Here is a 14,433-nt window from a genome sequence, read left to right on the forward strand (position 1 = left end):
CGGCACTTCCTAAGCTTCTGTGATTCCCCCTAATAAATTTTCTCATGTGACTTCCCTTTCTGGCAGGGGCAATTATCTTGTAAGCAAAGCAGGTGCCCATGTTACCACACCGGTACTGCAGATTGTACATTTTATTTCTGCCTTGTTGCCCTTCCTAAAGGGACCCTGACTAGGTTCTGAGAACTGATGAGATTGTGCTCACCTGGCCACCCCATGGACCAGGGGTAGTCAAACTGCGGCCCTCCAGATGTCCATGGACTACAATTCCCATGAGCCCCTGCCAGCAAATGCAGGGGCTCATGGGAATTGTAGTCCATGGACATCTGGAGGGCCGCAGTTTGACTACCCCTGCCATGCCATGGTGTAAGGCAGATCTGGCCATCCTGAGGAAGTTCTTTCCACCCTGGGAACAGGTTTGGTTGGGTATGTTTTTTCCCCCTTAAAGTTAGATTGAGCGTGTGCAGGTCCAGCTGGGCTCCCCTCACCACACGCGTGGTTAAATTTTGGCGTGTCTGCACATGTGCATGCCAAAAAGGGAGGGGTAGGAAGGGAATTCCCCTTTGTTAAGGATTAAAGAAAGGTGACAGCATGCAAAATCTGAATGGGGAAAAAGCTGAAAAGTGTTCTCTTAGTGAAGATGCAGACATGCAAGCCACCAGGCTGGTTTTTTTTTTTTTTAAGCTCCAAATGAAGGAGGAAGGGTCAAGCAAAGGCTGGTGCAGAATGAGATGGTCAACTTCTCAGCAAACAATCACTGCTAGCAATTTTGGAATCCCCCATAGGTGATGCTGCTTTTGCAAAATGAAATCCTGGCACTGAAAAAAAAAATCCAAAAAAATCCAAAACGGCATAAATTGCAACAGGGCATGGTATTAAGAACAGGCTGCACAAACTACTTCCTGCATGGACTGCGCAAAAAATGAGACTTACCCACAAGGAATAATTGCAAAACAAAAAACAAAAAAACAGTAAGCCCATCACAAGCATTCTACCGAATCATACAAAGGGAATAATTTCAAATAAGTTAAAATAATGTGGGCTCGTTTTTTCATTCTTGTACCTGTCTGGTGCTTTGAGAAATCCTGGTGGGGAGACCTGAACTTTAGAGACTTGAAAGACCTGGTATAAGGGTCCTAAGCCAAGAGACCACAGGGAAGAGAGGAATATGCTGACGAAGAAATCTTGCTTTTATTTCCCCGCTGGAGCAAATTCTGAGGGTTGGGGAAAACACTTTATTGTCTAAAGCAGGGGTGGCCAAAGGGTGGCTCTCCAGATGTCTAAGGACAAGTCTCATGGGAACTGTAGTCCATGGGCATCTGGGGAGCCACCCTTTGGCCAACTCTGATGTAAAGGCGCCCTAGTTGTTTAGTGCAGTGGTCCCCAACCTTTTTATCACCGGGGACCGGTCAACGCTTGACAATTTTACTGAGGCCGGGGGGGGGGGTAGTCTTTTGCAGAGGGATATCGCCGCTGCCTGAGCCCTTGTTCCATTTGCTTTCCTGCCAGCGCCCCTGACTTCCCACCACCCACTGCGCAGTGCCATGCTGAAGGGGAGCCCCAGCTATGGCAGCAGCTGGAGAGCACCAATGGTGAGCTGGTGGTAGAGTGGCAGGGCAGCCCCTGGGGCATCAGCCGGGGAGGAGGACGGGGAGGAGCTGCAGCCCGGTACTGACTGCTTCATGGACCGGTCCCGGTCCCCGGACCAGGGGTTGGGGACCACTGGTTTAGTGAATTAGTATACTTATGCATTTACTGAGGATTTTGGTCAGCTTACTTGTCAGGGCAGTGACAAATAGGCAGCCACTTTTCTGGGCTTGAACAATTTGACTTCATAGTGCCAACCCTGAGGGCAGTTGAAAGCATAGTTAAGTAAGAATAACTTGAACCTTACTTAACTATGCTTTCAACTGCCCTCAGGGTTGGCATTGTGAAGTCAAATTGACTGGCAGTGATTTCAGTTGTTAAAACCCAGGATCATCATCAGATGTACCATCTTGATGTTGCCCTATTATTACAGGCCCCCTGGCTGATGGGATCACCCATGTGGCAAATCCAGGAGGTAGCACTCAGCGTAGGAAAAATGGGACTTATAGGATCGGGGGCCAGGGGAAGGCTGAGTGTGTACCCATAATGTAATTGCATTTCTGCACAATAGCCTTGCCCTGTTCTTACCCAAAAACTGGTGGATATCAGTAGAGTCCTACGTTTAAAAGCTTAATATACTCAGCACTGCGTACAAGAATGAAAAAGGCATTATCTAATGGGAATGGTGGTTGCCTTTTAAAGAAACTGCATGCTATTTCATGCACAAATGTGTTGAAATCATGAACAGAAAACACAAACGGTTCCTGTCAAGTCTGTTGTTTGCTCAAGATACAATTTGGTTTAAAAAAATCCCTTTGACTGCTGGAAATTTAAGAATAAGGTTTCGTAGCCTTTAAATGGTCTGACAGATAGACACCATGCAACGGGAAGGAGAAATGTTATAGGTGAGGTATGGAACCACAAACACAAGTACGACAATGCAAAAGACGACACCTCGCTAAAAGTTGTGCATATCTGAAGCTTATGCAGAACTGTACTAAAAAAAACCCCCAACAATTCCATTTCACATGCAGCATGCAGGCACCATCTGAAGACTTCATAAGCGAGATGTTTGGACCACTCCAAAAGCATGTCTTGGTGAGAGCCACGGATACCATGACAACAGTGGACTAATGCTTCTCTCCTAAATCTCTCATGCATTACTTCCCTCAAGTCAGCCCTTTCAGCATACTTACGTTTTCTCTTCAACATGCTTGGCTCATTCCAACTATTTGGTCATCCACCTTGAATTTGTGATGCCCTTTCTTCAGCTATCTCAAATTCAAAGTTGACCCCGTTTTAGAATTTTATGAGAGGGACACATTTCTTTCCAGAGTATCACGACAACGAAGGAAACTACTGTGATTGTGCTACAGACTTGGAGTGGCAATATTGTCAAGAACTTGGTTATAGCAGGTGGAGTAAGAGAAGAGAAAGCAACAAGAAGCAGGGATATTCAACCAAAGGGCTGGAAATTGTTCCTAGGTTCTCAGTGATAATCAACTTCTGGAGGAATTCTGGTATTATGAAAGCGAAATCTTTCTTCCACCTATCCAATCAATCACAGCGTACAAAGTTCTGCTGTGAGAGGCTATGGAACCTGTTCCTTGAAGACCTTCAAGTGAAGTCTGGTCAGGCATCTGTCACTGAATCTTCTGGTAGACCGCCTGAGGGGGCCGAGTCTTATAGAGTACCTTCCATTCTACATTCGAGGTAGGGCGGAATCAAAGTTCAAAAAGAAATAAATAGAAATCTTCCATGGGAAAGCATCTTTAGTATGGAGACCAGCTGTATTAGATCGCGTTTGGGACTGAGTGACCACAGTAAATATTAAACTGTTGGTTTTAGTATATAGTTGTTTTAGATGTTTTGTATTAGGTTGTTTTTATGTCCTGATATAAGCTGCCCTGAGACTATTTGGGTGGCCTAGAAATCTCATAAATTAAATGAAGTAATAAAATAAATAAAAATAATTCCAGGAGAGCTCTGAGCTTCACTTGGAGATCGGCCATCCTAGGCCAGATACAGTCAGCAGGTTCCACTTGTCATGAATGCTGGAAGAACCCTTTACTCCTGGTGCCAGAAGAGCAGATCCAATACACCGAGCTCTTGGATCAGAATGGGGAGCTGCATCTTACCCAATCGATAAACTGCAGCTTCTGCAGCTGACAATCTATTCCACATAATATATTTCTGTAAGGCCTTGGAGGTGGAGCATGTCTCATGGCAAGTGCCACTCAGTGCTTAATACCCACTCAGGGCAGCTGTGCCGCCCCTGAGTGCCTCCTACACCAACCAGCTTGCCTGTGTCCAGCAGCCTTCTTTCCCCCACCCAACAACCCCCTTCTACTTCCCTTCTACTTCCCCCCAAGGCTCAGAGCTTGCAGATCCCTGCTGCATGAGAGCTGCCCCTGCCAGTGAGTTCCCTTCCCGGGGACCTCCAGTCTGCAACATTTCCAGGTCCTGGGGGGAGGGAGAGGCCATCTACAGAGTTCCCTCCCCCCCCTAATCAAGTGCCCATTGTATTCTTGAATGTAATGGGCTTGGCCCCTAGTATCCAATAATACATATTCATCTAGTTTCCATGCAAGGTTACCTATGTACTGCTACCATGCTTCCTTGGAATCCAGCCACTTTGACTAGAATCCAGCCACTTGAGAAGCATACTTTGGATCTCCCCTGGCTAAAACTATATCAGTTCTCAACCAATTCTACTTTCCAGATGGCCAGCTGGTTGATCAGAGCCCAGTATTTGCACTTGCCTGGTTTGTGGAACAAGCCTTGTGAGGGAACTGCACTCAGATGGACCCCCCCAGCACAACTTGGATGTTTCATGGACAACCCTTTGCCGATCAGCTACTTTGGGATCCAAGCTGATGGAGGTTCCATGGCTGCAAACAACAGTGAACCCTGCCCCTCTCTGTTGTAAGTCGCCATGAATCTCTAGAAAGTGGTGGGATGTGGCTAATAAATAATAATATTGTCACCTGTTTCCATTAAACAGTATTCTCTAAGTGAAAAATATCCTGGGGCCAGAAATAAGAAATAAGCCTTTTCCCCGTGTCATGCTTGGGCCCATGACAAAGGGACGGGGAACCACATGCAGCGAAAAAGGTCATTATTACCCTTCACCGGTATAGATAAAACTTGATACCTCCTCCTCTTCCTGAAACTCATTCAGAGGGCCATTGTGCGTCTCCTGGAAAAGGATCTTCTTCATTTTCCGGTACTGAAGGTTATCCAGTTCTCGCACGGCATCCTTCGTTCTCTGAATCAAGTCTATTAGAACCCGGGGCGGTCGCTCGGAACGAACAAACTCATGCTGTTTAAGAGGAGACAAAAGCAGTCAGGGTTACAAAAAGGGATTTCTGGACATTTTAAGGTGTGCGTTAAATAGTTAACCACGGCTGAAAGTTTGTTTGTTTGTTTGTTTTTAAACGGTGCTGCCCTATGTTCAAGGCCATTCCACGCAGATGCCTTTATGTATATCTCATAGCTCTGCCGATGTGTATTTCCCGCCATGTTTTTGAGGAAAGCAAGCCTCCCTAAGGAAACTTCTAGAACAGGCTGCGGCCTACTTCCATAGAGTCGGGTGAGGTAAACATGGGAAGCGGTCTGGACAGTACTGGCACATTTCACGGAATACCAGAATACCCATTCTCATTCAGAGTGGGTCTACAACCACCTGGTGTTGATGGCAGACACGTTCCCTTCCTGAAAAGACAAAACAGGTCTTAGCAAACCTCTTGCCCTGGTGTAGAAGAAGAGCTGGGTTTTTTTTTCGCTCCGCTTTACTCTGCCCTAAAGAGCCTCAAAGTGGCTTACAATTGCCTCCCCTTCCTCTCCCCACATCTTGTGAGGTAGGTGAGGCTGAGAGAGCTCTGAGAGATATGGGACTGGCCCAAGGTCACCCGGCAGGCTGCATGTGAAGGATCAGGGAATCAAACCCAGTTCTCCAGATGAGAGCCTGCCGCTCTCAACCACTTTTCCACGCTGGCTGAGGCTATGCCCCTTCTTGGTCTCTGAGCCTTCTGCTACATTCTTACTCCTATTTTATCTCGAAGATTCCTCTTATTCTTCTCTAGAACTATGTTATGCACCTGACCTCTCCTCCCATCTTCTTTCTGAAAGAATTCCTTGCAATAGATCAGGGGTAGTCAAACTGCGGCCCTCCAGATGTCCGTGGACTACAATTCCCAGGAGCCCCTGCCAGCAAATGCTGGCAGGGGCTCCTGGGAATTGTAGTCCATGGATATCTGGAGGGCCACAGTTTGACTAACCCTGCAATAGATGCACTTTCGTGCAGCTTGAGGTATAACTGGACTCCCCAATTATGAGCAGCACCTGCAAATGTTCCAAGAGAGCGCTGTTCATCAAAAGCTCTGCATAAGCTCACTCTTCTTTGCACATAACATGTTCTCAATAGAGAAGTTTGGGAACTGTGGCACAGATGTTACGGGAGGTAGTACACTGTCTAGAAGACCGTGCAACGCTACTCCTTTTGTAGTCTTGCATCACTACCTATGCGTTGTCTATTGCTCCAGATTGCCATCCCGGACCCCACTGTGTAGGACAGGGGTAGTCAAACTGTGGCCCTCCAGATGTCCATGGACTACAATTCCCAGGAGCCCCCTGCCAGCATTCGCTGGCAGGGGGCTCCTGGGAATTGTAGTCCATGGACATCTGGAGGGCCGCAGTTTGACTACCCCTGGTGTAGGATGTGGCAGCAGAACTATGGTGCTTACGGGTGTTCGAGCCAATGCTGGCAATCAGAACAGTTTTACTGAGATTGACGAAGAAATTAAAACCATCAACTTTTGAGCATGGACCACCGGAAGCTACCAGCTTCAGGTGCCTAGTCTGATAAATGCCAACTGCAGAGGCACAAAAGCATCACAGAGACTCAAAACGCGGCTTGCTTTCAAAGGCAAACAAAGAAACAATTTGAATGCAGAAGGGATCGACTTGTAACAAAAACGAGCATTGGAAGCCATTCCTCTTCGGATTCTCTAGCACCACTAGTGATTACTCTCTTCAGTTAATCTCAAAATGCTTTCAAGGTAAGCAAAAGAATTAACAGAAGGTGCCAGTTACTGAATTATATGATGTTTTATAGCAGGTTTAGTGGTGGTGGTAGTAATTACAACCTGCTCTAATAATTTACCATTCCCATCTGGAAACATGCTGAAGCAAGGAAAACATGAAGCACTTTCTAAAGCAGGGAATCCCAACCAGGGTTCTGGGGACTCTTGGGGGTTTGTAGGTGCTCGGGGGGGGGGGGGAGCGGCCTTTTCCCTCCTGCCTTGATGGACTCAGTCACAAGCTAGGAAATGGGCTGCTTCCATTGGTCCCCCTCCCCCTTGAGTGAATTCTCTTGTGATTTCTCCACCTGGGAGAGGGCGGAGCCTGCATGCCTACTCCTACCTTAAACCCCCTCCTGTCTCTCCTCCCTCAGTCCTCCTCAAGACTGCCTGTTAAATTGGATGGTGATGTCACTTTGAGTAACATGTCACTTCCAGGGGGCGTGGCCGGGAGGTGTGGCCAGTTGACACCACTTCCAGGGCCCTGAAAAAAACCACTTCCAAAGCCTGAAAAATTATTTCAGGGGCTCCTCCAGAGTCAAAAGGTTGCAAAAAGCTGCTCTAAAGGAACCTTGAACATGTGACATAGTTGAACCCCCTTGTGATATGGTGGCCTGTCGTCTGCCCAACACGAGTGGCTGCCAGTGTCCTTCGCCTTTACAAAGACATGCCTGCTCTCCCAGCCCAGAGACCCAAAACATTTACCCGCAATAACTCCGCTGACGATGGTCTTTCCTGAGGTATTTTTTGCAAGCAGTAATCAACAAATCCCCTAAAAGAAGCCGTCCTGAGAGCAGAAATATGCAAGACAACGAAGTTAGGTTTCAGACGGGGAAAAGGGAAAAGAAAAAGGAGCATTTTGTAGGAATTCAGCAAGGTGACGCTACGGAATAAAACAGATTACCAATGTCAAGCTTCGAGTCTGAAATTCAAGCCCGTGGCATTGCTTTAGGATGCTTAGGGCTGATCCTGCGTTGAGCAGGGGGTTGGACTAGATGGCCTGTCTGGCCCCTTCCAACTCTATGATTCTGTGATAGGCTGCTTCTGGTCACCTACCTCATTACAGTTGGCCATACTGCCCATGTGATGCAGTGGATCATGACTGGGGCTTAAGGTGTGACAGGGATCTGGGTTCATTTTCTTAGTCAGCCAATGGGTGTCGTCATACAAGTAAGTCTTTCAGCCTAACCCAGGAGTCGCCAGTGTGGTGTCTTGCAGCCCTTTTCCTGGCAACCACCCAGTGTTTTAGAATATGGGTGGGACCAAGCATAGCTTCTAATGGGCGGTGAACATTTTTAACAAGCTGTTTTGGCAGCAGCTGCCACTGCATCACAAGGGTCTTTCCTGTGTGGCTGAAGACAAGATGTGTGGATGCAAGAATACATTCTGAGACGGTACGCTTGTTTCAGAAGGCATCCTGCCAAACCAGTGGCTTTTTGGGGCCACCCCTCCCTACATCCCATAAACTCATCCCCATTGTCCCCTAGCCCAGGGGTAGTCAACCTGTGGTCCTCCAGATGTTCATGGACTACAATTCCCATGAGCCCCTGCCAGCAAACACTGGCAGGGGCTCATGGGAATTGTAGTCCATGAACATCTGGAGGACACAGGTTGACTACCCCTGCCCTAGCCTACTCTGTCAAATGCATTATTCAGAACAGCAAATGTGCGTCACCCACTAACAATAAAATTCAAAACAGTAACAATTAATTGTTCAAAGCCAATTAAAGCTTTAATTTATTCAACATAATTGATGAACTTGATCCAGCGACACTAGCTTTTTAAAGTCGGACAGTCATTTACCAAAAATGTTAGATATCACATTTAGTAACCACTTCAATAAAATGGCTGACAGCTCTTACCATTCGTTTGACTGTAACGTAGGGGAGTCATTCTGGGCTATGTGATATAAGGCACTCATAGCATTCATATTGAAGAGGGGGGGCTTCCGTTCCGCTGTAGGGAGAGACGCAAGCAATGAGGAAGGGGAGAAATCAGGTCCTCACAAAATTTCAAATTTGACTTCCAGGATAATCCATAATAGCTATTAAGGTAAATAATCTCAATGAAGTCAGTGAAAAGGGGAACCAAAAATATTTATCCTGATGATCTTTGCTAGTCACTGGGCAGATTCGGCACGGATGCAGCAAGCTTTAAAACCTCCAGAAAATATACAGAGCTCTGAAGCAGAGTACATGACTGAAAACCAAGGAACACACAAAAACATAGTTTAGTTTAATAGCTAGATGGCCCGTCCCAAAAGAGTTGAGTACAATCTGATCCAAAAGGAAAAACAAATATCACTCAAACTCTGTGGCCTGTATAGATGCTGCCTATTTGCATGCATAAGCTGATTTTGCATAATTTATTCTCCTTTCCCATCTGTTTTGGACAGACAACTACCTATTCTGATGGACAGTTCTTTAGATTTCCGAAAATTTTACCGCCTATTGTCTATGCACTGCAGGCCTCTCCCCACCTTTTCTTTTAAAGGACAGCTGAAATTCTACAGACAGTGAATGATGCACCCAAACCATCCCAGAGTACGTACCATCTCAGAATACATGATCTTGTCCTGTCATCTATCTCATTACGTCCTGCACAAAGATGGCATTGCTTACTTATTCATTGCCTAGTGCTGGTCAATCGCAAGCCCCACTGAGCAAAAGCCCCACTTGACTCTACCTATTTTTTAAACACACATGGTAGGCACCAAGAAAGATGTTGGCAGATGCCATGGCCCCCATCAAGGAACCCTAGCTCAAGGGGCCTGTCAAGATGAGCATTTATGCCATGGGAAACACATGCAGATTTGGCCACAAGATCAAGTTTTGATTGGAATCATTTTTCCCCCCAATGAAACAAATTTTCTGTGCATTTGCTTATTTTGACATTTTAAAATTTCTTATTTGCTTATTTTGACATTTTAAAATTGACATTTAAAATTTCTGCCAGCCATGTGCTGAAGACAAGAAGGAATGACCCAAACTTTTGGGGTGACAGCTGTAAGCCTTACAACAGCCTCCCTTTCTGGCTTGGAATATTTCCCCAGAAACTAGCAGCTGACCACTGGAGATCTTGGGGGTGCTACATTTTATACCCAAATTAGAGCTCTGACCTGGATGGCATTGACTAGCTTGACATCGGAAGCAGGGTCAGCACTGGCTAGCTCTGGGATGGGAAACCACCAAGGAAGTCCAGCCGTGCTATGCAAAGGAAGGCCGTGGCAAGCCTCCTCATCCATCCCTTGCCCAGAAAACCCTACAGTTTGGCATTAAGTGGGCTGCAATTTTGACTGCACTTTTCGCCACCATCTAGTTATTTGCACAGGCCGAACACGTGTCAATCGACTGACATTTTTCACGGTCCAGAAAAAGTTCTCGCTCATTTTGCTTGTTCAGAAAGCGATCCCATGTGGACTGCAAGCGAAGCCAAACGGTGGCCTGCAAGCCGGGGCTGGCTCCCAAAACTGTCCTTTCTGAGCGTCAGCAACCCAGCCAAATTTAATCAAGGTGCAACTTCCTGGCAGCCTACTTCATCAGCAAGAAAAGCTTTATATGATTCTAGGCTGTAACGTTACATCTTTGTTTGGGTGTGGTGTGCCCATGTACATATTGCTCATAACGGCGATGCTATTGTTGTGCAGTCATGCTAGCTGTATGAGTTGGTGGACAAGTGGTTCTCAAACCAAATGTACACCTTGGGACTCAACGCTATCTGGAGAACTGAATGGCCCTCAAGGAATTTCGAAACTGTGCATATTTCAACCATATAAGGTATGACAAAATGGCTGAAGAATTTCCTCAAGATGTGCTGGCACCATCGCTGTCACTGTTTTGGCTAAAGACCCATCCCCTTTTCATTTGGTTGTTGTTAGTTGCGAAGTCATGTCCGACCCATCGCGACCCCATGGACAATGATCCTCCAGGCCTTCCTGTCCTCTACCATTCTCCGGAGTCCACTTAAGCTCACACCGACTGCTTCAGTGACTCCATCCAGTCACCTCATCCTCTGTCGTCCCCTTCTTCTTTTGCCCTCAATCGCTCCCCGCATTAGGCTCTTCTCCAGGGAGTCCTTCCTTCTCATGTGGTGGCCAAAGTATTTGAGTTTCATCTTCAGGATCTGGCCTTCTAAGGAGCAGGCAGGGCTGATCTCCTCTAGGACTGACCAGTTTGTTTGCCTTGCAGTCCAAGGGACCCGCAAGAGTCTTCTCCAGCACCAGAGTTCAAAAGCCTCAATTCTTTGATGCTCGGCCTTCCTTATGGTCCAACTTTCATTTGGTAGAAATTAGCATAACCTAACCAGCATGCTGGCACACAGCTTTTCAAATTGCTTAGCTTTAATTAGGTACTGTTTTGATCCTGAGCTGAAGCTGTAAGCTGAATGGAAATACACAGTTACCAAAGTCAGCAGCTCTGTTTTGCAGAGAGTGGCCGTTCACTCACCCAGCTCTATGCACGTGATTCCAAGAGACCAGACATCTACCTTTCCATCGTACTGTCCTTCATCCATAGCCAGAATTACCTCGGGGGCCATCCTACCATGCAAAGAGATACAGAAAAGAGCGGGTGACTTACCACAAAGCAAAGCCGATGGCTCAGAGCAACGCAGAGCGTTTCTGTCCCCCCCAAAATGATCTTTCACCAGCAGAGCAGCCCCAGAACTTAAAAATAATAATTAAAAAAAAAATCAGCATGGAAATCAGAATTAAGCCATGCTGAAAAAGTAAATAAATAAATGCTCGCCTGCTTAACAAACTTCTTCTGGAGGTAATGGTAAAGGAGGATGAGCAAAACGAAAAGAGGGCAACCTAATGATCCGCTGTTAGTGCAGCATGCTGGTACATGGGAGCCCCGCACCAACCTCATCCGTGTTGTACCTGGAGTCAGCCAGCAGGGGCTGAAAGTGTCCTAAGGCATCAATTTCTGTCCCACCAGTGGCAGTGAGCTTTCCCACTGATACACCAACAGTGTTTTCCTGGAGATGCTCAGCCTGGAAATACAGCTATGAAAGAAACAAGGGGATCTGGAGCACAGTGGGGAAATAGGGTTCGTGGCAATCATCAGGGGGAACCCCGCAGGGAGCACGTCCGCGCTGGGGGATTTAAAAGGGAGGGAAGGGGGCATACACCGGGCACCTGACGTCACAGTGCCCCTCCGCCCCTCAGCTTCATGCTGTGCTGAGTCCCCATCTGTCCCCACAACCCAACCGCCCAAGCAGCGGCAACTGTGGAATAAATTTATTTAACCCTTATGTACCCTGCCTTTCTCCCCAGTGGGGACTCATAGCGGCTGACGCCGTCCTCTTCTCCTCTTTATATCTTCACGGCAACCTTGTGAGGTGGGTTAGGCTGAGAGAGTATGATTGGCCCAAGGTCGCCCAGTGAGCTTCCGTGGTGCACTGGGGGGGGGGGGGAGATTTGAAGCCAGGCCCTCCCAGATCCTAGCCCACCACTCTTAACCACTACGCCACACTGCCTCTATTCGTAGCCTGAGCAGCTGTGTCATCAGCCTAGAAAAAGAGAGGTCATCTTTACCCAGGGTCTCCTTGTGGACTTGGTGCAAAAGTGACAGACCAAGTGTAGGAAGTCACCACAAAACACCCAGGCAGAAAAAGACAACTAAGTTGTGGGCTTTTTTGCCTTTTTTTTTTTTTTAAGAGGTGGGAGAGGAATACGCTCTTTGCTCTCTGAGCTCGCAGCCATTATGCACGTCTGGCACTTCACAGAAACAGAACAGTACTTACAAGAGAGACCCAGCTGAGAACTAAGAATGCCTCTATTCAAGTCTTATCTCGGGCACAAACTCACTCGGTGGCGTTAGGCAAGCCAATAGCATCCGACTCTCACATAAATATAACAGTGGGGCCATAAGAGCGGCCAACTTTATGGCCTATGAAAGAAGTGCAGTATAAATGCTAATTATCAAGATGTGCAAGATGGCAGCACTGAAATATCGGGGGCAGGAGGATTTGGAAATCCGCCCGTTCAAACATTTGAGAAGCTTTCCGAAGCCTGGAGCAGGGCGGTTTCTCCTTCTTCCCCACTGCCCTTTACGTGAGGCTCAGCTGCTCTCAGCATCCCCTCCCCTCCCGAAACATGCTCAGTCCTCATCATGCAGTTTGCTGAAGGTTCTCTTCCTCGACACGGCCATATTTTGTGGCACCCCTGAGGAGTTCTCTGAGGATGCATACACACTTACCTGGTGTGTGGGTGGCCACGTTGTGCTGCTTCATCATTCGTGCATACGCCAGACAGTTTACTATCCGATACTGCAGTCAAATAAGGGCCCTCCCTCTACTAAAAGCCTGAGCCAGCTTTCGACATTCAGATTTAGTATGCTCAGAACTCACCCAGGCCTGGTCTGAATATCCAGGCTAGCAAAATCTGCCTCTAAATACATGTCAGGTTTCATTCTAGCAGGCTTTCCTTGGAATCAAATTCCAAAACTGTGTTGCTTTGTTGTTTTTTTTTCTCAGTGCTTCTGCTGATTTCCATCCAACAGACATGGGAAAGACTGTGCAGGAAAGAAGATCTAGCTAGTGTGAGTGTAGAAGTACCATACATGGGGCAGAGTCTTTTGTGCAGACTAGCTCTGTCATACAGGGAAATTCTGAGTGCCGGGAAGAGTAACGGAGCGGGACACAGGCAAACATGACCTAGAATCCACTGCAAATGTGAACCGGAGCAGCAAAAGAACATCCTGCTAATTGCATTTTGTCTTTAATAGCCATAGAAATGTTCAGACTTGGGCAGCAATGAGCTCTGCTTCCACAGAAAACAACAGATGGGGTAGAGAGAGAAGAGACACAGGATGTTAAGTTTGTTAAGAAAAAATAGGGAAGAAATAGTCTTGGGGGTCTCAGATAGTTGCCATGTTTTGTTTTCTTTTCAAACATCTTCAGAGCGTGGTAGATCTCTAGCATTCAGAGGGGGGCGTAGGAGTTAACAACAAAACACCAGAACATAACATCAAAAGTAAGCCATTTTAAGGCTGATGAAGGATGTGGAGCAACGTGCTTTGCAATGAGGCCATGAGCACCACCAGTAAGTGCCAAGGGTCAATGACAAGTCAGGTTTTATTGGCTAAAAAGCACTGTTCATGGAGAGCATGGAGACAGAACCCACACTGTTAAGGTGACTCTACCTGGGAAGAACTCAGGATTATAAAACAACAAAGAGTCTAGTGGCAAACGAAAGGCACTTGAATTTATCGTGGAAATGATAAATTCATTAATTCATATGATTCCATTAGTCATGACTCACTTCATCAGTTGCATGAAGTGTTAAAAGTTTATTGTAAGTTATCCTCAGCATTACCTGCTGCATCTTGTGAGAAAAATTTGTGCCTGCTAGGGCAACGGCTGTATTTTCATTAAATGTTTTCATCCAAGATTACCCCCCCCCCCATTTTTCTCTCAATGTCTTTTACGGGGAAAAGGTCAATTGTTATGCACTCAGCTCTCAACATCTGCAATGGCTGCACTCCTGTAAGTTGTGAGGTGGGGTGGGAAAGCGCATTTTTGCAACCGCTCTGAACAGGCAGAAGATCACACAGGACATTTTTGAAACAGTTAATCTAAAAAAAATATATTAAAATTGTATGTTCTGGACTAGCAAAAAGCTGGATTCTGGTTTCACTTACCAGTAAGGTGTCCCCACAAAGGAATTGGCAGGAGAGGCTATAGATGCGGATCCAAAGTCAGCTAGCTTCACCTGACCTGGTTCTGTTAGGAGAATATTTCCTGCTTTAATATCCCTTTTGAATAG

The 14,433-nt window shown here is 46.6% G+C and overlaps 1 protein-coding gene across 6 annotated transcripts in view; it reads right to left on the bottom strand.

Annotated features, from left to right (window-relative positions):
• The window catches only part of TAOK3 (TAO kinase 3), a 116,546-nt gene that overhangs the window by 50,709 nt on the left and 51,404 nt on the right, over nucleotides 1–14,433 (bottom strand). For 5 of the 6 annotated variants that reach the window (XM_077307284.1, XM_077307286.1, XM_077307281.1 and 2 more), the window contains exons 8-12: nucleotides 14,309–14,422; nucleotides 11,111–11,202; nucleotides 8,528–8,621; nucleotides 7,371–7,452; nucleotides 4,739–4,906 (exon numbers count right to left, since the gene is read on the bottom strand). In XM_077307284.1, the coding sequence (XP_077163399.1) occupies nucleotides 4,739–4,906; nucleotides 7,371–7,452; nucleotides 8,528–8,621; nucleotides 11,111–11,202; nucleotides 14,309–14,422 (550 nt within the window). Of the gene's footprint in view, nucleotides 1–4,738; nucleotides 4,907–7,370; nucleotides 7,453–8,527; nucleotides 8,622–11,110; nucleotides 11,203–11,544; nucleotides 14,260–14,308; nucleotides 14,423–14,433 lie in introns of those variants that run through there. The other variant, XM_077307287.1, reaches the window with a different exon arrangement.

This window comes from Paroedura picta, chromosome 13 (assembly GCF_049243985.1).
Source record: "Paroedura picta isolate Pp20150507F chromosome 13, Ppicta_v3.0, whole genome shotgun sequence".
In the NCBI taxonomy this organism is placed as follows: Eukaryota; Metazoa; Chordata; class Lepidosauria; order Squamata; family Gekkonidae; genus Paroedura; species Paroedura picta.